General features: G+C 48.3%; 1 protein-coding gene across 5 annotated transcripts in view; it reads right to left on the bottom strand.

The window, feature by feature from the left end:
- Window positions 1-1851: 1851 nt before the first annotated feature.
- NDRG4 (NDRG family member 4) overlaps window positions 1852-23899 on the bottom strand; it is a 50002-nt gene continuing 27954 nt past the window's right edge. For 3 of the 5 annotated variants that reach the window (XM_081202195.1, XM_081202193.1, XM_081202196.1), the window contains 13 exons: window positions 20641-20761; window positions 19723-19785; window positions 19135-19195; window positions 18406-18492; window positions 15081-15137; window positions 13707-13810; window positions 12798-12854; window positions 12652-12703; window positions 11475-11522; window positions 10416-10451; window positions 9858-9909; window positions 8294-8332; window positions 1852-5852 (listed from right to left, as the gene is read on the bottom strand). In XM_081202195.1, the coding sequence (XP_081058321.1) occupies window positions 5692-5852; window positions 8294-8332; window positions 9858-9909; window positions 10416-10451; window positions 11475-11522; window positions 12652-12703; window positions 12798-12854; window positions 13707-13810; window positions 15081-15137; window positions 18406-18492; window positions 19135-19195; window positions 19723-19785; window positions 20641-20761 (938 nt within the window). In that variant the 3' untranslated portion in view covers window positions 1852-5691. The remainder of the gene's footprint in view (window positions 5853-8293; window positions 8333-9857; window positions 9910-10415; window positions 10452-11474; window positions 11523-12651; window positions 12704-12797; window positions 12855-13706; window positions 13811-15080; window positions 15138-18405; window positions 18493-19134; window positions 19196-19722; window positions 19786-20640; window positions 20762-23899) is intronic. The other 2 variants (XM_081202194.1, XM_081202197.1) reach the window with 1 other exon arrangement.

Genomic DNA, 23899 nt, shown 5'->3' with positions numbered 1-23899 from the left:
AAGAGTCAAATGTCTTGCTCTTCCCACTTTTGCCTCTGACCCTGCCCATCATTTACATCTAGCCCCTGAAAAGTTCCCTACAAGGGGATCTGGCCCTTGGGATGAAAAGTGTTTCCCACCCCTGAGATATGGCAAAGGGGACAGAGGAAGCAATTGTGCTTTGCCAGCGGGCTGCCCATTCTATCCTCACCTTTCTTTGTGGGCTGTTCTCCTCCTCACACCCGTTTGTTAGAGGAGAGGAGTTGTTGCTGTTGGATGTGTTCACCTGGAGCGTCAAGGCAAGAAGCAGCAAGTCAGAGCCTTGTGGCACTTCAGAGACCAACACATTTATTATAATGGCTTAAGCTTTCGTGGACAGCAGTCCAGTTCAACAGATGCATGAGCTCATTACATCCTGAGTTGTAGGTCTACATGGTTGAGGAAGAGAACTGTAAACACTGAGAGGAAATCAGAATAGTACTGAGTGTATTCTGCTATTAACAGTTTTAATACTGGTAATTACATTATCTACAGGTTGCAGTCTCCCTTTGAAATTCATTTGTTCCAGTATGTCCATCTTAATGTCAATTATAGCGGGTTCCGGGAAGTGGAAATGTTTCCCCACGTGTGGTGTAGTGGTTAAGAGCGATAGACTCGTAATCTGGTGAACCGGGTTCGATTCCCCGCTCCTCCACATGCAGCTGCTGGGTGACCTTGGGCCAGTCACACTTCTTTGAAGTCTCTCAGCCCCACTCACCTCACAGAGTGTTTGTTGTGGGGGAGGAAGGGAAAGGAGAATGTTAGCCGCTTTGAGACTCCTGAAGGGGAGTGAAAGGCGGGATATCAAGTCCAAACTCTTCTTCTTCTTCTTTCTTGATATCGTCATTTCTGATGTCCATTTGTGTCCATTTATTCTTTTGTATAGAGGCTGCCCTGTTGTCTTAAGTAGAGTGCATGAGGACAATATTGGCAGATGGTGGCATAAATCACATTGGAAAATATAATCGCTTATGGCAAATATTTTCAAGCTTTATGGGTCCACAGCTCCCTTGACCAACTACATTCTTTCTGCGGCACCCCTATGGGGCTGAGGAGCCCAATTATGTCACACCTTGCCTGCAGAGCTGGCAGCCCCTCACCCCTTTTTCGAACACCCTCCCTTGCAGAGTGTTTTCTCAGCCTCCTCTCTTCTCCCCTCTCCTTGGGAGTTCTCTGGGCAGCCGCAGCTGCTGCTCCTGGTCTGAGCTGCCCCTCATCCCACCCCAAAAAGAGGTGCCTCCTCACACTGCCCCACAGGGGACTGGGGAGCACCCCCTGACCAGTCCCAGAGGCACCATTCATTCACCTAGGGAGCATGTAGCCAGGACTGCTGCAACAGACAGCTGTGCAAGCCTTTGGGAGGCAAAGACACAAGAGAGCATCAGAGGGGGGAGGGAAGGAAAGAGGGACAGAGACCAGTGTCGCCTGTGGCACCCCTGACCATCATTCAAGGCACTCCATGGCACACTGCTTGAAAACCACTGGCTTATGGATTGAATCAAAACAAATTGAATCACATGGCATGTGTCAACACAACTTTTTTGGAGGGGTGGTGCATGTAAAAAATATTCAGAGTGCTCTGAATGGGATTTCCTCAGAAGCCCCATTCAAAGTGCTGTGGAAAATAGTCAGAAAAAGGTCACCTGATCTCATTATGACATCAGGTGATTGACAGGTAGGCAGCTCCACCCACCTACAAGTTGCCTCAAGGGAGGTCACAATCTGGCCCCTGGGCTTGGAAGGTTCCCCAGCCCTGATATATTGGATTCTGCTAACAGTAAATAAATAAATGTGGCACTTGTGAATAAGCTGCCGCTTCGACTGCAAAGTGAGTCTGCTTGATCTTAATATCTTTATTAGTTTTCAACACAATAATCCTCTCTACATCAATGGGTTTGTTTGTTTGTTTGCCTTGTTTTACATTTTGTAGATATTGTGGCATCAATGCAACCAGAGAGCATCAACAACCATCATGCACAAAAATATTACATTTCACCTCATACAGAAAAAAGAAATCCATTAAATTCCACCTTAATCAGGAAAATGTTTCTTTAAAAAAATCCAATTCCCCCCACCCCCACCCCGCAGTAATAGCTAGATCACCTTCAAATGAAAAGCTGCACATTGGTTGCCAATTGCTACAAGTAAATGGCAGGGGTGGAATCCAAGATAAATATTATATATAGGAATTTATAGATCTATCTCATCTGAAAGAACACATCAAGAAAAAAGGCAACAATATCTACAGCAGCCTCCTCCAACCAGGTGCCCTCCAGCAGGTGTTCTCTCCTGCAACTTCCTTCAGCTCCAGCCAACTTGGGTGTGTGATGCTGAGGAGCTGATGGGAGCTGTAATCCAACAACCTCTGGAGGGTCCCAGGTTGGCAAAAGCTGATCTACAGTAAAAGAGGGTCCTAGTAGCCTTCAATCATTCATATTTAAAGTTTAGAAGGAAGCACACAAAATAAAAGAGTCTGAGATTAGAAGATTACATCAAACAGAGAGTGTGTCTGGACTGGTTGTGGCAACATCAAACCATTTAAATGCAAAGATGCCTGGGCTACGCACACATATATACCCCTTGACATGCGTACTGTCAGGAGCGAGAAAGTCAGGTGCAAAGCCTGCCGAGTAGCAGAGAGGCGAGACAGAACTCCTCGCAAGCTGCTTGTTGCTCTTTGGGCCAAACCCCACTTCAAGCTCTTTGCTTGCGTGGAAACGCAGCGATGTGCAAGATAGGTGATGTGGGTGGGGTGTTTCATCAGTAAAAAGAACTGAGTGTCTGACATGAGATCAGGATGCGGTAAGGATGCATTTGGGATTCAGCAAGAACGATGGGCTGGGTGGTCCAGCAGCAGTTTGGGGAAAGGAAGGAGAAGGGTATATTGGCTCATTTGGAGCCCAGAGTGGCATGGACAAGAGCCTTTCTGGTTTCACGTCAATAGCAGGCTTACAGTAATGCAGAGCGAGTAGGGAGAATCGTCTCTTCAAAGGCATGAATGTGCGGAACTTGAGAAGAAATGTGAAGGCAAATTCTTGCTAACTGTTCCTCCTCCAAACTCTGAAAGGGGTTCTGAGATGAATTGAAATGGAAAGACCTCAATAAATTAACAGCCCCAGAGCCACGGGGTGGGGTGGGGGGCTGCCTGAGACCTATCCTAGAGGACACACACGTTTGCTTCCCTCTGGTTTTGTGGTGCTGCCAGAACGGAAATGAGGCACTGTACCAGAGAGCACTCAGGTGGTTGCAGGGGAATCCTTCAGAAAGTCAGGAAGGACAAAGCACAAGATGACAGGGTGGCATGCTAGTACGAAGCATAACCACATCGTGAGGGGACAGAGTGAAGGGGCTGGATGCTAGGCAAACAGGGCACCTTTTGAAGTGAGGATCCTGTAAGCCTCTTTGCTGGAATTGGAGGAACGTATCCTGTAACGTTAATTAATGCATATAGAATTGCCCCCCTGAAAGCCTCCATCTAATGAAAGGACCAATGGAACTTATGGGTAACTTCTTGAATATAAGAGTAATTATCATTTAATGCTTATTAAAGAGTCTATTTTTTTCTAAGTGCCATACAGCCATACAGATATTAAAACACAAGAAGACCCTTGCTCACAGGCTCACAATCTACTCAACAGGAAAAGAGTGGGGAGGAAATTCAAATGAACATTGCCTTTTTACCCCCCCCTTTAACTGTGATGACATTACAGCGAGTAAATAAATACTAGATGAAATACTTCATAAGGGAAACCACAGAGGCTGCTGTTGTGTGGGCGAGAGACTGGGTGCTCCTGTGGGTCAAGTGGAACAATGGCCTCTATCCAGTGCTAGTTCTACTCAGAGTAGAACTTAAGTGGATACAGCATCTAATGTGGACAGGCACAGTCTGGGGGCAGATATCCCAGCACCTTCACATGATCCATCACATCCCTGGGGTGCAGAGGGGGCCGCAGACAAAACTTCGGGATCAGGGCCTTCCATGAGGCTACCTGTTTTTTCATACAGGCGGGAGCATGGAGGAGATGTGACCAGTCCCCTATAGGGCTGTTTTGGGGGAGGAAACTCTTTATCCCCATCAACACAAGCCTTACACAGTAGAGGCTGGAGTATAACACCCCCAAGGGTGTCTGCCTAGTTGGGAATATTTTTATGTTTTTATTTTCTGTGTTGTGTTTTAAAATAGTTCATGTATCCTGCTCTGGGTCTGTTGATCAAGAACAGGAAACAAATATTTTAAATAACTAAATAAATGTCATGTTCCTGGGCCCCATTTTCCCTCTTTGAGGCTGGATAAGCTTCTGCTACTTATTCCTGCTGAGCCTAAAAGCATATGCACAACCCAGCACTGCTTTCTAGGGGGGGGGGGGGTCCTTCAAGGAAAGCATCCTGGGAACAGTTATTGTGCAAGAGTATCAAGCATCTACTATTCCTGAGGGGAGAGCCACAAGGGTTAGCATGGTCTAAACATGCGTAAATGTGCCCTTGTGTTTTTGATTCCCGCCACTGATTGTCCTTTTAAAAAAATTAATAAGCTATGGTAGTAGGGGCAGCTTATATTGCAACAAGTGTTACCCAATGGCCATTTATAGCACTGGTTAAAAGGCTTGAGGAAACCCCAAACAAATCCTAAAACCAACTATGACCTTTCCCTACCCCTTATGCTTGGAAAGTCTTGCTGCTCATTCCTAGTATGGGGGGGGGGGGGCGCACACAACTTCCCACTTTCTGCTTTGGACTGAATTTACATGTAGGGGAAGGAAATGATGCAATAGGACCCCCATGGATGGTTTTCTACAGCAAGCTGGAGAAACGGCTCGACTCTATGGACAAGTTCCTACCCAGTTAAGCCCCAATTTCTGTTGTCTTTCCAGCAAAACCTGCCGGCACAGAGTCAGCCACCAAAAAGGCTTTCCAAAGCTGTGGAACTAAAAAGCTTGTGCTCCAAAGCCAAAGAGAAGGGTAGAAACTAAGAGGCATTTGCCTTCAAGGTTGCAATTTCCCTCCTTCCTGAACCAGTGCTGTAAAGTGGTTGGAGTGTCAGACGAGGACCTTGGGCCAGTCACTGCCTCTTTCAACTAGCCTACTTCACAGGGTTGTTGTGGGGATTAAATGAGGAGGGGTGAACCATGTATGCCACCTTGAGCTCCTTGGAAAAGGAAAAGGAGGGATATAAGTGTCTGAAAATAAATCAAGTAAGTAAACCACCGAACGGGTACACTGTGGATTAATTGTTGGGCATCTAAGCTGAAGGGCCCACGAGAACACTCTCCCCCTTCTGACTCACTGGGTGAGTGGCTTTTCTGAAGGAGAGGCACCCTGGCTAAGCAGGTGTAAAACATCCCTCCTGCTCGCCTTGCCTCAAGCTGTGCAGAGGGACATGCCTGCCGCTTCCAAGCCAGCTAGAAACCAACCCAAGGGAATCGCCCTGGTTCAAAATGGCACCTGGGCCTATGGGTGGAGGTGGCCATTGACATCAAGCTGCTGCTGCTTCCCACTCTCCCTATGCCCCCTCCCAACTTTGTATTCCATAATGTGAAAGGAAAAGAAAGACGGCAAAAGAAATTAAAGCCACAGGAAGCCGCAGGGGATGGAGCCAGCTGGAGAGTGACTGGATGAGTGGGCCCTCGAGGTCACCCGTGAAGAAGACGGTGAGGAGGAGTAAGGTGGAGGTCCTCAGCAGGACACCTCCATGGTGTGGTTGATCTGCCCCATGGCCTCGCTGCTCTCCGAGTGGGTACAGGCTCTTGGGCGGTTGCCCCCGCCCTCCACAGAGCTGGCGCTGGTGAGGGAAGCCGTGCGGGAGCGGGCCAGGCGCGTCATACTGGCAGAGGGCACTATGGGGAGAGAAAGAGAGAGAGAGAGCATCAATGCTTCTGCCAGGGACAAACAGCGGACCAGGGAGGGTCCGGGCGGAGTGAGCGCCACAAAGACGAGCAAAGCTGCCACAGGAGAGGGAAGAAGCAACATCAAGCCCCTGGCCTCAGAGAGCGCCTAAAGCCCAGCAGCCTTCAGCCACTCAAGCCCTAGCCATGCACCAACTCTTGAGGCGTAAGAACACAAGGGCACAAAAAGAGCTTGCTGGATCACGTCAATGGTCCATCTAGTCCAGCATTCTGTTCTCAGAGATGCCTGTGGGAAACTGGAAACTGAATATAAGAACACTCTCCCCTCCTGTGATTTGCAGCAACTGGTATTCTAACATTACTGCTTTGGACTGTGGAAGCAGAGCATAGCCACCATGGCTAGTAGCCGTTGATCACCCTCTCCTCTGTGAATTCATAGTCCAAAACATCTGGAAGGCACCAGGTTGTGGAAGGCAGACAAACCAGCCCAGCAATCAAACCCCAAAGACATGACCAAGCTGACTGTGTGGGAGACAGTGGGTGGCTTGCCAGACGATGGCTTGTGTGAAGAATTTCAGAATGATGTGCTCTAGGTACAGGAGCCTGCCATCTGCCCTCTCAGCCAACCTGGCCAAAGGCTTGGGATGATGGAGGTCAGGGTCCAGCAACATCTGGAGGGCTGCAGGAGAAGCTAACCCTGGCCTAAGCAAACAGCCACAACAAGCAGAATGTGACCCAGTTGCTCCTGAAGACTGCAGAGTGCCAAAACACACATGGGGCATGCCAAGCTGCAAAATAAATTCTTCTACCACTGTTCTGAGGCTCCATCACCCCCCTTTTTTTTGCTTCCCTCACCGATGTAAGAGGCACAGGTGACCGGCAAAACTAAGTAGCAGGTAGGGCTGTGGTGGGACAGGGTGGGAAGCAAAGTGACTCTCTGTGCCTGGATGCACCTCCTGCGTGCCCTGCTCTGCCACTGACACACAATCCCCAACATCTCAGCAGCCAAGCAGATGCTTGCAGGAAACCAGCAAGTGGGACCCAAGCACAACAGCACTCTCTCCTCCTCTAGTTTTCACCAACAGGTATTCAGAAGTATTGCTACCTCTGGTTGTGGAGGCAGAACAGCCCATCATGGCTAGTAGTTATTGATAGCCCTCTCTCCTCTTATTGATAGCCTTTTCTCCTTTTTGCATGGTCTTATATCCCATGCTGGGATGCGGGTGGCGCTGTGGGTAAATCCTCAGCGCCTAGGGCTTGCCGATCGCATGGTCGGCGGTTCGAATCCCCGCGGCGGGGTGAGCTCCCATCTGCGGTCCCAGCTCCTGCCTACCTAGCAGTTCGAAAGCACCCTTAAGTGCAAGTAGATAAATAGGTACCGCTTTCTAGCGGGAAGGTAAACGGCATTTCCGTGTGCTGCGCTGGTGCTGGCTCGCCAGAGCAGCTTCGTCACGCTGGCCACGTGACCCAGAAGTGTCTCCGGACAGCGCTGGCCCCCGGCCTCTTAAGTGAGATGGGCGCACAACCCTAGAGTCGGACACGACTGGCCAGTACGGGCAGGGGTACCTTTACCTTTATATCCCATGCTGGTCAAGGGCCATGCTGACTCCGCTCTTGTGCATCTGCCCATGAACAGGGCCCCCAACTCTAAAGTTCAGCTGAGCACAATTCCCTTTCTGTGCCAAGATGCACAAAATCCAAGAAGTCATGGGTGCACTCATAATTGCAAGACACGTGAAAATGCCATGCCTGGTCATTAACCTTCTTTAAAAATATATATATTCCAAGAGGGACACCCTAGGATTTGTAAGTGCACATGCGTGGCTGTTGAAGAGAAATTGCAAACCCCCAGGAACAGCGTGTTTTGGGATTCAGTCAGGTGTGATGCTGCTGCCAAACAACCTGTGGGAAGCTGTGACTATCAGCAGGAAGGTATCACACCAACAACACACTCAGGATGCTTTTGGCCAGCCTCCTGAAAGCTGGTACCTCCCAGATGTTTCAGACCACAGCTCCCATTAGTCCCAGTCAGTGTGGCCATAGGAAGCTGGGATTGATAGAAGTTGCAGTCTGAAACACCTGCAGAGCACCAGGATGAGGAAGGCTGCCTTGGAAAGCACAGCGGCAAATCTTTTTTGGGGAAAACTCATCTGTTTCAACAAACGCCATTGGAATGACATAGCTGCGCGCTTCCCATAGTGTGTGAGTCATGCTACAGATGCAGCAGGGGGAGGGCAGATGCTTCTTTTTCTGTCAGCCTCAGTCGCCTGTTTACTTGCCTGTCTCTTTACTGCAGGACCAACTATGGAAGCTGCAGCAGAAAAGCACACTCTGTACAGCAGCAATGCACAATAAGGAGAGGATGGGGGCGAGGGGGGGGGTACATGCAGCATGTGGATGTGACAGTGAGCAGACATTGGGGGAGGGGATACCTGATCCTCCACTCAGCCTTCGGTCCTTCAGGTACGCAACTAAGAGAGATATGGAGGGGAGGTTGAGTAGGAGGTGGAAGCAAAGAGAGTCTGGTTGAGGGTTGGGAGGGCAAGAGAGGCTTTTATTTTGGAACATCACACATTCAAGGCTTGTCTGATCAACAGCAGAAAAACAAGACAAGAACATCACAACTGATAACCAGAGAGAGAAAGAGAAAAAGAGAAAGAGAAAGAGACAGAGAAGGCAGGAAGAATTTCACACATGCAAATTATTCCTGCATTGGAGAGATTGAACTAGATGGCCCTTTGGGACCCTTCCAACTCCATGCTTCTATGATTTTTGTTTATCATTTATTTCTGAGATACCTAATGTCGCTAGGCCAAGCTCTCTCTGACCAGGGTGATTAGGACTGGGAGAAGAGAAGAACAGATCTGAAATGTTTGGCAGATAACGGGTCTTTAAATCCACACTGAAAGAAGTGCAAAATGCCCTTTGGGTTCTGATGCAAAGCCCTGGCCACGCTCCACGTGTTAATTCCCAAAACCATTTATCCTGGAGTTGACTGTGAGTTGTTCTCATGGTGTCACAGACATGCACAGAACTGGGAAGTATCAGGCAAAGAACACCCAAACACACTCATTTCCTTGATCATAAACACACTAATGGCTTGTTGCCTCTGTATGGCACATCCAGCAGGCCACGGCCCTTGATGGAGGAACCTTGTCCAGGAGCAGGCTCTCAACAACAGGGCTAGTAATCTGTTTGGAGCTGAAGTGAGGACACATGGGAGCACATTAAATGTGTAGAGACCACACCTACACTATTTAAAGCAGTAGCATTCCAATTGAACAGTCATGGCTTCCCCCAAAGAATTCTGGGAGCTGTATTTTGTTAAGGGTGCTGCTGAGAGTTATTAGGAAACCTATATTCCCCTCACAGAGCTGCAATTCCCGGAGTTCCCAAGGAAGAAAGAATGATTGTTAAACTACTCTGGAAATTATAGCTTGGAGGGGGGTGGGAGGATAGGAGTCTTCTAATAACTCTCACCATCTTAAGAACCTATGACTGTTTATAATGGAACAATACAGCTTTAAATGTGGTCACAGTCTGAGCTGAGAAGGGCTGGGTGGATCATATCTAGTATGTGCCAGTTTTGCCAATGTTTGCTCATGTCCATTCTGTCCATATTTAAATACATATTTGACTCTGAATTTATCACAAAATAAAAATTTAAACCCATATGAGTCTTATGTATGCATTTTAAAACATACTTTATCCTAAAATACATGTTTTGGTACACTCTTTGAGCTGACAACTGCATCATAAAATTCAGATACTGACCAAGTGTGAAATCCAAAGAATTATACTCTCATCCAAATATTATTCTGGGAGGTACAAATTAGACCAGTTCATTACAAATGTAGACCAAAGGAAATTATCCTCTGCTGAGTCACCTGCTTCTACACTCTCCAATTACAAACACATGAACATCTCTTACAATCCCTCAGTTACACAAACACAGTTTTTGAGCACACTGATCCCTCAAACTAGACAGATACTTACTGTAGCCCATCCCTTGAAGGAAGTACTTGAATGCTTCCGTCAGTTTTCCAGGCTGTTCAAGAAATCAGAGGCATGCGGATGAAAAACAGAAAGAAAAGCACCTACAACCAGACACTGCATAAATAGCGGGGGTGGGGGTGTGCATCAAGCTCAGGCCATGGATATTAGACACATGTGGATGAGCCCAGTATCTTCTAAATCGGAGCTTTTTAAATTGAGATTCTGTTTGTGAATCTAAATTCTGATCTTATTTTTATTTCTCCTCCTCCTCCCCCTGCCCTGCCCAGTTGCACAAACTCCCCATCACCAAGCAAGGGGGGACGGAGATATTTGGGTTTTGCTTTGCTTTAAACTGCTTGGAACCAAAATGGGTATTTTCCTCATCCCTGCAACAACTAATTCTAGAGCAGGACGCAGCTCAGGGAGTTTTGGGTGAAATAAGGAGAGGTGGGAGAATCCCACCCAGCCTAAGTGCCCAGGCACACCCAGACGGAGGTTTCTGAGCTCCACAGAAGGTCTTCTAATAACCAAGAGCAGGGAGGAAGAGGAAGAACTCACCTGTGTGACTTGAGGGAGCCCACCAGAATCAGCCATCTGGGTGGAAAACAGAGTTTTGAGTCAGACAAGCTTCCTTTCCAGGTGACCAGCCCCCCTCCCCTCAATTGCATCCATCACCCAGTTATTAGCTGGGGCTGATGGGAGTTGCAGTCCATAACATTAGTAAGGCAACAGGTTGGATTAGGCTTTGAGTACAGTCTTAAGGGGCCTCTGAGTCACTGCTGGGCCTGGCGCCTGCAAATCCCAGCTTCCATTGGCTTCAATCAATGCCACTCTGTACCAATCAACCAACCAGAGATGCCCACCATCTTTTCAAGATGGCCGACATCCTCAACTAGTGAAGGGAAAGCTAGACATTAGGAGGCTCAGGTGCCAAATCCCTATCTGTTGTGGGTGGGGAAGGCAAGCAAAAGGGCTGCCTCCCCCAGACTCAGAACCCCATTTGGAGAAAGAGAACTGGAAACAGCAGCAGCTTTTGCAAGCACAAAGATTAAGGGAAGGGCTGACACACTGTGCTTCAAGTCCTGTCCCTTTTTAGAAAGGCTAGGCTGCCATGATGTCTAATGAAGGGCTGTGGATTCTGAAACAGCCTCCCCGCTGCCCTTCCCAAAGGGCAGGAAGGCCCCAGCCCAAGTTGCACCAATCACAAAGTCAGTAGGGGTCTTGTGGGCCAACCTCCCATGCACCTTAAATGCAAGATATCCAGAACTAGAGTGCCCCCGATGGTGGCCTTCCACCCTGTGCTATAAGAGCTCTGTGCAATGCCTGTAGCTCCTATTATACATCACCTCCAGAACTGTGGCTTATAAGTAAATGGGGGTAAGCACCACCATCCCCACTGGGTGTCTCAATGGCTCCTATTTTCAATTGGGTTCTGGGGTATAGATACATAAGACATTGCACCCTTGTCCTTGGCCCTTAAGAGTCCAGTGGGAGGAAGAAGGAGAGAGCAAATTTTGATGGAATCAAAATCACTTACACAGAATGAGATCTAGGGGTGGGGGAGAGTGGACTAGGGATTAGGGCTTGTCCTGAAGACTTGCCCTTCCACTATCTCACCTTCAGGAAAGTGGTGGTGGTTGGATCCAGTTTGGAGTTGCATTCAACCTAACAAACAGCAAAGCCAGAGTTTCAAAATAGCATCAAGTCCAGAAGCACAAGCATCACCTGCCCTGCACGTGGTGTGACCCAGCAGCCAACACAATCAGCCTCCGAGGTTCAGTACACCATGGACAAAACTAGGCTTTATTTCACCCAGGTCAAAGACCCAGTTTGGAACCCCCTCACACATTTGTGCACACACACACACACAGGCTGGCAGCCTCAATGGCACCCCTCTGGAAGCTTCACCTGGGGCAATAAAACCTCGCTAGCCTCCCTGTAGCTTCGGCGCTGCAGTAAATCCTCAAAAACAGGAAACAGCAGCAAAATGGTGTACAGCTTTGGCAACAACAATTAAAATAAATAAGAGGAATGTGACATTCTAGTTTTTAACTATGGCTCAAACAGTAAAGATAGGGGGTGTGGTATAGGGGTTACAATGCTGGACTATGACCTGAGAGACCAGGGATTCAAATCCCCATTTGGCCATGAAGCTCACAGGGTGATCTTGAGCCAATCACTGCATCTCTCAGCCTAACCTACCTCACAGGGTTGTTGTGAGGATTAGATCAGGAGCAGGTAGAACCATATATGCCACACTGAGCTCCTTGGAGACAAAGGTAGGATATAAATGCAATGAAATAAAAATAATAAAAAATAAGTGGGAAGTAAATGCAATAAACAATAAATAAATAAATCCCCTTAGGAGCCAGGGGTGTTGCAGCTCTCTCTCTCTCTTTCTTTCCCAAAGCTTCGGGGGTGGGTGGGGGTGGGAGAGACAGCAGGCAATGGGGTAACAGGAAGTGCTTCATGCTGATGGCTCTCTGTTGGGGTGTTTATCCACCACTGAGTTTCACAAACCAATTTGAACAAAGTGGCCAAATCAGTCATAGTAAAAATAAAATGGAATGCCAGGCTCAGCAGGGTGGGAAAGGCTAGCCTGAAGTCTGCAAAAGCATCCTCAGGAGGCCTCTAGCTTTTCTTAAATACCGTACCTGCCACCCGCCTCCCCCCAGCCTTCAAAGAAAAGACAAGCTTGCAGTCTAGGGGAAGGACAAACCCATGCTATGAGCTTGATCCCAGACATCATTCAAGCAGGGAAGATTAACTCTTTGGAGCTTAGCTCCTTACTCACCACGCCATCTTCGGCCGGTGCGTTATCGCCCACCACCAGCATCACAGGGCAGCTGCAAACCCCAAGGGGAGAAACGTGATTAGCAGGAGAGACCTGCTCTGCTCAGTGCCCCTCCTCATCCTCCCTGGAGTAAATCAGTGGCTTACCGGAGTGTCTTGGCGTTCGGGATGCTCCCAGGTCGGTTAATGTCCAGGTCCCTGCGACTGAGAAGAAAATAAGGAATTTTAATTGAAGCAGGCAGACAAACATGCAGGGGCTCTGCCACTGTGCTATGTCTGAGTTCAGCAGGACTACAATATTTGCATCATACCCAGAGTTGGAGCAAGGTGGGTGTGCTCTGCCCCAGGTGTCATCCCTGAGGGGGGGGTGACACCACCCCCAGAACGCTCACCGTGGGCGGTGCACCCCCAGGGTGGGGCACTTGCCTTGCCCCCTGGGTGGCTAGCCCCACCCCTGGGTGCATGCCACTCAGGGTGCTAGAGCACCTAGCTCCGCCTCTGATCACACTGTGGCATTTCACCTTTTATTTACAACGTATTTGTAAAATTCTGCAAGAAACTCTCAGTCAAGCATAGGAAATTTGCTTGGTTTTAGGGGATGTTTTTACAATCAAGTACAGTGGTACCTCGGGTTAAGTACTTAATTCGTTCCGGAGGTCCATTCTTAATCTGAAACTATTCTTAACCTGAAGCACCACTTTAGCTAATGGGGCCGCCGCGCCACCAGAGCACGATTTCTGTTCTTATCCTGAAGCAAAGTTCTTAACCTGAAGCACTATTTCTGGGTTATCGGAGTCTGTAACCTGAAGCGTATGTAACCTGAAGTGTATGTAACCCGAGGTACCACTGTAGTATATATATTTTAATAAATAAAAACAATAATAAATAGTTTTTGAAGGTATTATTAGAAACAAGCTTCATCATAACTGGATGTGAGCTATAGGGCTTGCAAGCAAATTTTAAAAGGGGGGAATTGGGGAGAGTATGGTGGTAGCTGTCTGTTGGGAGGAAAGCATGGTCCAAGATGCATGCAGTTCCTTCAGCCCCTGCCCCTACCTGTTGTACATGTTCCAGAAGAGCTGGAGGTTGTACTGGTTCACCATGCTGCTGATCTGCTGCCGATAGCTTTGCACCAGCTCTGTGTTCCCCACCAGCTCTTCCTGTGGGTGTGGAAAGTGGAAAGAGGGCAGACAGAAAGGAGGCCAAGTCAGGGCACCATTGAGGACCAGAGCAACCATTCTGGGCTGGAGGAGGCATTGACTGGAAAAGCACCTCTGTGAGCCCAAGGACTCTGCTGGATCCACTTCTTTGTAGGACACAGCTCACCGCTTAAGAGCCAGGCTAAAATTGCAGACCCAGGACTCAGCCGTACTTAACTTTTGCCCCACATTTTCCAGAGACAGGTCTGCACTTTAAAGCACCTTGTCTGAGCACTTTTCTTTGCCCCTGACACTTTCCTTGCAAAAACCCACCCTTTGATGCTGAATCAGAACAAACAGCAATTTGGGTTTTCCACAGATTGCTATTTGCTTGGATTCAGCAGTAAGGAGCAGGTTATTGCAGGGAAAGTGTAGGGGGACGACGACAAAGCACTAGGATATGGTGCTTTAAAGAGCAGACCTGTGCCTAGAAACACAGCACAAAATGAAGTCTGGTCACCCCTGCAATTTTGAGTTTGCTGAGCAGGCTGGCTGGCTGCCAACCCTGATCCTGGGTAAGGAAAGGTATTTGATACCCTGCCAGAAGGGGGGGTGCTGCAGACAGGTGGCTTTTCATTTGGTTTCATATTCTCTCACACACACATCTCCCAGCATGGTCTCTTTGGATTAATCCTTGGGAAGAGACCTGCGTGAAATTTTAAAGGAGCCCTGCTACCGTTCAGGCCTGGCTCAGGGCTTTTGTCTCAGCCCTGAAAATGTGTCGTTTTCGTGGGGCAGAACTCTGGATCTCTTTTACAGAATCTCTGGCATTCTGTTGCTATTGACTGCTGAAACTAAACAGGGACTTCCTCTCTGCCCCAGGCCCTCCACACCTGTAAATGTCTGCTTAAAATGCAGCCACCTGGAGATCTCTGTGCATCACAGGGTCACATTTGAGATTTTTTACTGTGGGAAACCCAAGCCCTCTTTTGGTGGCTTGCACTAAAATATTGCCAGAACTAGGTGGGAAGCTGCATCACAGGAACCAACACCTTGTCATGATGTGACAACCTCCACCTGGCTGCCTCTCAAGCTCCTTGCATGGGAGACTCAGGCTACAATGTCCTTCTAAAGAGGTTCCCCCAGTCATTCTTGGACAGGGCCAGCTGGAGGCTTTCAAGAAGTGTCTCAGTCTTGCCCTTTGACAGCCCCAAAAGCGGAAGGGGGGAGATTAACAGAGAAGCACCCCCACCGCTCCCAGCTCCTTCCATAGCTGTTGCATGCTTCTTACCTGGCTGAACAGGTGAGTCAGAACTGTGTCAGGCAATGTGCTGGTCAGGCCAGAGAGCTGAAAGTTGAAAGCAGAGCATAAGAGTAAAGAATTAATTGCCTTGCAATATTAGACTAACAGTCCACTCTGGTGCCCTCTGAACCTGAAGTAAGTGTGACTTTCTTCTAAGCCCAAATGACGTTCCACACCTAATAGCTGTTGACAATCCTCTCCTGTTCCAGGAATTTGTCTAATTCAGCCTTCCTCAACCAGACTACAACTCCCAGACTATCACCAATAGTCAGCATGGATTTCTGAAAAATAAGTCATGTCAGACTAACCTGATCTCGTTTTTTGACAGAATTACAAGCCTGGTAGATGAAGGGAACGCAGTGGATGTAGCCTACCTTGATTTCAGCAAGGCATTTGACAAGGTGCCCCATGATATTCTTGTAAAGAAGCTGGTAAAATGCAGTCTTGACTATGCTACCACTCAGTGGATTTGTAACTGGCTGACTGACCGAACCCAAAGGGTTCCTCAATGGTTCCTCTTCATCCTGGAGAAGAGTGACTAGTGGGGTGCCACAGGGTTCTGTCTTGGGCCCGGTCTTATTCAACATCTTTATCAACGACTTGGATGAGGGACTCAAGGGCATCCTGATCAAATTTGCAGATGACACCAAACTGGGAGGGGTGGCTAACACCCCAGAGGACAGGAACACACTTCAAAACGACCTTGACAGATTAGAGAACTGGGCCAAAACAAACAAGATGAACTTTAACAGGGAGAAATGTAAAGTATTGCACTTGGGCAAAAAAAATGAGAGGCACAAATACAAGATGGGTGACACCTGGCTTGAGAGCAGTACATGTGAAAAGGATCTAGGAGTCTTGGTTGACCACAAACTTGATATGAGCCAACAGTGTGACGCGACAGCTAAAAAAGCCAATGCAATTCTGGGCTGCATCAATAGGAGTATAGCATCTAGATCAAGGGAAGTAATAGTGCCACTGTATTCTGCTCTGGTCAGACCTCACCTGGAGTACTGTGTCCAGTTCTGGGCACCACAGTTCAAGAAGGACACTGACAAACTGGAACGTGTCCAGAGGAGGGCAACCAAAATGGTCAAAGGCCTGGAAACGATGCCTTATGAGGAACGGCTAAGGGAGCTGGGCATGTTTAGCCTGGAGAAGAGGAGGTTAAGAGGTGATATGATAGCCATGTTCAAATATATAAAAGGATGTCATATAGAGGAGGGAGAAAGGTTGTTTTCTGCTGCTCCAGAGAAGCGGACACGGAGCAATGGATCCAAACTACAAGAAAGAAGATTCCACCTAAACATTAGGAAGAACTTCCTGACAGTAAGAGCTGTTCGACAGTGGAATTTGCTGCCAAGGAGTGTGGTGGAGTCTCCTTCTTTGGAAGTCTTTAAGCAGAGGCTTGACAACCATATGCCAGGAGTGCTCTGATGGTGTTTCCTGCTTGGCAGGGGGTTGGACTCGATGGCCCTTGTGGTCTTTTCCAACTCTATGATTCTATGATTCTATGATCCCATCAGCCCCAGCCAGCACAGCTGTCTGGTGCAGGGGATGATGCACATAGTCCAAAACATTTGGAAGACCATTGATTGGGGAAGGCCGGTCTAATTCCCTTTTAAGTCATCTGAGCTTTTGAGCCCATCAATGTTATTTTGTGGTCACTATGAAGCCCCAAATTAGATGTGAACTCAGGGGGGCAGGGCACAGACTAAAGGCAGGCCTCTCCCTCTGCAGTTCAGGGATATTAAGATAGGGCAGTCCACTGTGATGGGCTAAGGATGACTGAGACTTTATGTGCTTGAAATATCCTACAGGTGAGTCAAGAATTTCAGTTAGCTCATTCCAGGCAATGGACTGTCAGGAGTGGACATAGAACCCAGTCACTTGGACCCAAGCCAAGTGGGGAGCAGAACTCTTGGGAGGAGCTGTCTTGTCAGCTGGGGATGGCACACTGTTGCCCACCTGCCCTCTGTCTCCTGAGATAACCCATCATCACACACCCAACCAAGTATGAGCCATGCTGTGACACCCACAGAAAGGAATGGCAGTGTGCTCTGGTACAGGGCTCCAGGTTGGAGAAGCCTCCATCACAAGGCTGGAAAATAGGAGCAAAGGACCATGGTAACTACTATACAGATCCAGCATTGCACTGAGCCACAGGTAGCTTTATTTTGGGAGGTGTGGGGGGTTTTAATTGCCCCAAGAATGGTCGCATGTGAACACGCTGCACACCCCAGTAGCCTACCGAAAAAGAGCTAGCTTGTCACATTAAATGTGTGAGCAGCTTCCAGGTCTGGGCCTCTAATTAGGCAGAGTGAGGCAGCTACCTCAGGTGGTAGATGCTGAAGAGTGGCAGCAGCAAGGTCTTTAGGGGCTGGGCTCTGTGTGCCATTTGCACACTCTACATACCCCACTCTCAACACTTCTGTGTTAAGTCACTCATTGCCTTCATTGCTGAAGGTTGAACTGCTTTTCTTCTCAAGTTGTGCAAATGGTGAGGGGGGGGGAGGTCACAGGGATTAAGCAAACAGATGCAAAAATGATTTTTTTGCACAGGTTATTGCGGTCTGGGATATTTTGAGCAAGAATTCAAAACCCTAGATGGAGATTAGTAAACAGCTGCTCAATTTGTGATAGCACAAAAATGAAAACCCCTACATGCCTGGGTTGGGTTAAGAAAACCCTGGGATTTCTTAATTATGGATCAATTAGCACAGCAATTTAGAAGCCAAGAAAGGAGACAGAAACAGACCATTTTATGAAGGACTGGCAGGCAGTAATAACATACCTGGAAACAGAACCAGTGAATTAGGACAAGCCACATGAGGGCAAATGTACTCATCGTTTATACTAATTACCTCAGAATATATTGCTTTCTGTTTGTTTGTTTGTTTGTTTGTTTGTTTGTTTTTGTTTGTTTGTATGCTAAGCAAAGCAAACTAAAAGTGAGCAATCAGGGAGGCCATTGTAATTAGATTTTTTATTGATAGGGAAGGAGGGGATTTTTTCTTCACATTTTATGCATTAATGGCAGGTAAAAATGGATAAAACAATAAGTTGCCAACACCTGCCCCCCAAACATGCCCTGTGGCCCCACTCTGTATGGGCTGCTCTGTATGGGTTGTCAAAGAGAGATGCATGAACTTTGCTTTTTGCACAGATGTTCATGGATCCAAAGAGACCTCACTCAGCTGTCCATCCCCAGCACTGAGTCTACTTGAGCAGCAGCATCAGAAACCTCAATTGGCCTGCAGAGACTTGGCTCTGACACACACCCAGTAGCGGCAGGGAGGAGAGGCTGTCTCACCTTGGTGGCTGCCCAGTCAATCCAACCTTTGCCATTGGGATCCACATTGACCAGAACAAGGCCTTCAACCAGATCTGGGAAGATCAGCTAAATTCAAAACAGATAGACAGGCAGATTGAGTTTATTCTGGCTCACAGATGTACCCACTGGGACAGAGAGGTAATTAGTAAGCATAAAAGCGAGCATCATAAAGCAAGCACTATAGCTTTAGAATCTAAAAATACAAATACACTGATTGGATAACCTTCTCTAGCCTTCCCCAACCTGGTGCCCTCCAGATGCTTTTAGACTACGACTGCCATCAGCCCCAGCCAGCGGAGCAGTGCTTTTCTGGAACTGATGGGAGTTGTAGTCTAAAACATTTGGAGGGCACCAAGTCAAGGAAGGCTGCTCTGCCCAGTAACAAGGCACAGTCAGTCCACTTCAGAGCCACAACTTGAGACATTCCTGGGGAGTTAAGAAATCAAAGGGAGGGGTGGAGAAAGCCCTTTCTCTCCAAAGCCCTGAGCTGCAAGTCCCAGGTCACTTCAAATAGGAATTACTGGTACTATCACTCTTCTTACCCGGCAATCAGCTTCATTGAGTAAGCATGCCAAGGATCAGACTGCAGGTCCCTGCCCTGGAAAACACCAAAAATGGTGCTGGGCCTTGATAGTTGTTTTTTTTAAACCCAAAAACCCTTGTCTGGCTAGGATGCAGGACACACCCACCCACCATCTGATCACTTACAGCAAACTTGGCAAGGACATAGGCGCCTGCTCCCACACCAATCCCGATCACATACTTGAACCTGCGAAAAGAAAAGTGATCAGTGGTCCCCTAGGTAGCCACTTCCCTTCCTTCCTCCCACTGGTGGACTTTCGTGGCTGTCCTTCAAGCCTCCTTCACTCAACTAAAGTTTGATGCTTCGTGTTTGATGCCAAATATCTTAATCATAGAACTTTTATAAGACAAATACTATCAGATTATTTATTTCCTTCCAAGCAACTCATTAACCAGATCTAAAATATTCCTCAGCTTTATCAGTGGCAATTTATCCAATTATTTCATCCACCGTTCACTCATGCCATCATTTTCTCCATCCTGCTGCCTTCTGGATGGGTTGGACTACATCAACCCCAGCCAGGAGGACCAGATGGTATTGGGGAAGATGGGAACCAGAGTCCAAAACATCTAGAGGGCAAGAGGCTGGCAAAGGTATGATGCTTTCGCTCCCAGCTAAATTAAAAACCATCCTCCTCCTTCTACTGCCTCCCTGGGAGTCCTGCCCCATCATGTGATTTCACAACAAGGACAAGTAGGTTACCCAAGGCTCACCCAAAGTGCTGGACGACACTGGGCAGCATGGCAGCTAACTGGTCCATGGAAGGATACTGGTACCTGTGAAGACAAAGAAGGAGAGCCAGGACACAATGTTGAAGTCTTTTCCTAGCATGATGGGGGAGATCTGAGGGAAAGACCGACAGGAACTAGAAAAGCACCCCCTTTTTTGCTCTTCTGGGGAAGCCCCAATTCTCCTTTAGAGAAGTCCCCATCCTCTGAGCCAGTCCTGGGCCTCTCCTTCCTCCCCCAATCAGTGGGGGTGTGGGGCTGGCCTGATTCAGCATCTGAGCTATTGGTTGCCCATGCCATTTACCCTTAGAGAAGGTCCAGCCGTGTTTGCCTTGAACCAGGGCCAGCTCACATGACCAACATGACTGATACCCTGACTCATGACAGTTATTCCTCCCAGGAAGAGTTGATATCAGCATGCAATGAGAAGGTCGTCATCCACCACAAGTTTCACATCCTCACTAGGTTGCCAAGTTACAACCATCACCACAGCATGACCCACAAGGGAGTGTTTGAGGGACTCCGTTTAAGGCAGGGATGGAGAACCCTGTGCCCTTCCAGATGGGGTCCAAGTGCAATTCTCATTGGCTCCAGCCCACCTGGCTGACGGCTGGTGATGACGGAAGCTGAGGTCTCACAACGCCTAGAGGGCCACACGTTCCTCATCCCTGATGGGAAACCTGGCCAGGTGTGGCCAGCTGTGCTGGAAGACAGGTGTAGCAATGATGATCAAGCAATCCCATAACACAGCAAGAACAGAGTGTGTCCTAGACATTTCAGACTACAACTCCTATCAGCCCCAGCCAGCTCGGCTGTATGGTGCTGGTGGATATTGGGAGTTGTAATCCAAAATGCCTGGGGGGGTGCCAGTTTGGGAGAGGCTGCTCCATGGGAGGCACCTACCCCTGAGGGAACTGTGAGGCCCCTGCCTGCTGCCCAGGAGCATCCACATGGCAGACCACAAAGTGCTTGGTGATCTCTTGCATATCCTCAAAGTTGAAGAAAGTGTTGAAGCAAAGCTTGTCTGCAAGGGAGCAAAGTGGGGGCGGGAAGAGAGACAGAGTCAAAGTCAACAGGACTCAGGACAAAAAAAAAAAAAGGTTGCAAAGCTTGAGGAACAAAGAAGCATGTCCTTGGAAATAAATTCTGAGTGCTGGTTGCCCCGTCCTTTATTTCATTATATTACTGTATTTACAGCATTTATAAACCTTTGTTTCCTTCAAGGAGCTCAAGGTGGTCTGCGTGGTTCTCACCTTCCCATTCTATCCTCACAACAACCCTGTGAGGCAGGCTAAGCTGAGAGGCAGTGACTGGCCCAAGGTCACCCAGTGGGCTTCAGGGCTGAGTGTGGATTCGAACTCCAGTCTCCCAGGTCACAGTCTAACACTCTAACCATGAACACCACACTGGCTCTCCTGTGTGACCTGTTTGTGCCCTAATGTCAGCCAGGTGTGGGGAGGAAGAAATATTCCTTTCAAGCAGTTTCTGCACCAGTGTAACTGCCTAGTGCTGGGAAACCATCATCCCTGGCCTTCAGGGGCCCAGTTGTCCAACTAACAAGGAACCTGTGAAATTGCTGGGTACTTAAAGGGGTTGGAGCATGACACAAATTTGCATTTGTTCATTGTTATGTATAAATGTAGATTGAATTGAAAGGTTAACTGCACTGGCACCAGAGCCCTGTGAAGAGACACCACTGCCACCAGACACAGGTGGCTTTGAGAGGTCAGGGGAACCCCGAGGAGACTAAAAGGCAGTCCCCAGAGCCTGAAACAGTGGTTCCCAAACTTTTCTGGCCACTGTGTCATTGGTTCCATAAACTGCTCGCCCCCCAATACTCCCCACTTTGGGAACCACTGATAATGCCTCACGGCCTAGAAAAAGGCACTGGCCTTTTATTTGGCCAGATGGCACACCCAGAGGGTGGTGTTTCCATCTTGACTACCACACCCCCACACTGACGCTCTGTCAGCATATCCAAGACTTTGCTGAGGCAACTTGTGTTGCCTGCCTCAACCATAGCCAGCAGCACTAGCCATGGGCCTTGCAGAAGGCCTGGCCTGCTTTCCCCAGCTGCTCTGTGGGACCAGGCCGACTGATCTTCCCCTTTCTCGTGCCCACTCCTTGCCTTGCTGGTGGAGAACACCATTGTGCCAGTCCTTGCTGCTGAATGTGCTAACCTTTGGAGTTTCCCACAGAACAGACTTCAACCTCCAGATGTTGGTGGACTCCAACTCCCATCAGCCCCAGCCAGCACAAGCATATGATGCTGGGGTTGGCGGGAGCAAGCCATGCTGGCGCGCACACACTTTAGGGCAGCCTTTGCCAACCTGGCGCCCTCCAGATGTTGGACTACAACTCCCATCAGCCCCAGCCAGCACAGGGTCATCTAATGCAACTCCCTGCAACACAGAAACACATACTGGAGTGCAATGGTTTGCCACTGGCATTGTCCAGATTCTCAAGGACAGAAATTTCAGGGTAAAGGGGTGACATGGAAACAAGGTCCCTGGATCAGCTCTGCTCCCAGCACAGCCTAGAACATGCCTGCAAGGAATCAGCCTACAGCTTTCCATTCTGTTCTCTTGACAGCTTTTTTCCTGCCTCTCTCCTTTTTCAGGCTGTGGCAGATTAGCCTCCCAGCCACCTTTCCTGCAGCCCCCCTCTCCCTCTGCAGCATTCCAAGGTGACCTTTTTGGACAAGCAGCAGCAGTTTCATGCCGAACAGTCACATGACCGCCTCCTCCTCACCCAGCCACATCTCTTCTCCTCCCGCCCCCCAGCAGCAGCAACAGCAGCCTCTGCCACCAGCCAGCCTCTGCCAAAGCACAGGGCAGCAGAGTAGGCCTGATCTTTCCTGGTCAGTTAGTGACCAGTTTGAAATGTCAACACTTGCCATCTGCACTGTCAAAATCTTGGGTTGCAGCTCAGTGGAAAAGCAGCTGCTTTGCCTGCAGAATTCAATTACCAGCATCTCCAGGAAGGGCTGGGAGAGATCCCTGCTTGAAGTCCTGGAGGGCTGCTGCCGGTCAGTGCAGACAACACTGAGCTAGATGGATCAAGCTGTCTGACTCAAAATCATAGTTTCCTATGTTCCTTATTGTTATGATTGGGGAGGCAAGCTCCACATTCAGTGAAGGGTTAGAGTTTGAGAAGATTCCAGCTAATGGATTCCTGAACCCTGGCTGGAAGAGACTGCACTGAGAGATCAGGGGCCATAATTGGCTGTTGCTTTGGAGCCAAGTTTGCTGAAGCTATGAGAGAAGCATTGAGGGACACTCTTTGGGTGTAATGTTCTGCACCCCCTCTGTTGAAGGCTCCAGGTGTAAATATGTGTGAACAAACCATATTTCTAAGACACGGAAGACTTGGTGCCTTGATTTTGCAAGGGAAATTTGCAACCACCATACTCAAATTGTACAAGACATTCATGGGCACACAGGTGACAGCGGGCATAAGGAACAGGACCCAACAATAGGGCCTCCAGCTTTAATTATTCATTTAACAAAATTTATGCACTTCTTGATTGAAGTAAAATCTCTAACCAGTTTACAAAAAACATTAAAATTATCGAGAAAGAAAAACAGTTTAAAATAATTAAAACAGCCAAAAAAGATTAAAGGGTGTCAGCATCTACATGTCTGGATAGGCCTGCCTTAACTGAAAGTTATACCCAGGCCCTGAAAAGAGTACAGCGAAGGGCCTCCTTGATGTCAAGAGGCAGGGAGTTTCAAATTTATTTATTTATTTATTGGTCTCAATTTTCATCTGCCTCTTGATCTGCTGGACCAGCCTAGTCTAAGAATAAATGCAAGAATTTATACCCTTTTTTGAAATACACATTTTATCTGAGGAAGCGTTTGGTGTAGTTCGGAAGCTTATGTCACCTTCAGACTTTTGGCTGGCCTAATCATAGTTCTCTACCCAACTCTGTGTCTCTGTTTCTTGGTGACCAACTAAAATCGGACCCCTCTCTTCTGCCTCAAAACATCTTGGGACTCGCAGCCCCACAAGTGCAAATCAGCCAAGGAGGCCTCAGGCACTGAAGTTGCAGCCTGCTGCCCCCATCCTGCTCCATGCCCAAACCATGAAGCACAGTTGGTCCAATCAACAGCAACTGAGAGCCTCCCACCCTTTGGTGGAGTTACTCCTCTCCTGCCCT

The sequence above is a fragment of the Podarcis bocagei genome, assembly GCF_964188305.1.
Source record: "Podarcis bocagei genome assembly, chromosome: 7".
Lineage (NCBI taxonomy): Eukaryota > Metazoa > Chordata > Lepidosauria > Squamata > Lacertidae > Podarcis > Podarcis bocagei.
Note: the sequence above shows the minus strand (reverse complement) of the source record. Positions and strands in the feature narration are given on the sequence as shown.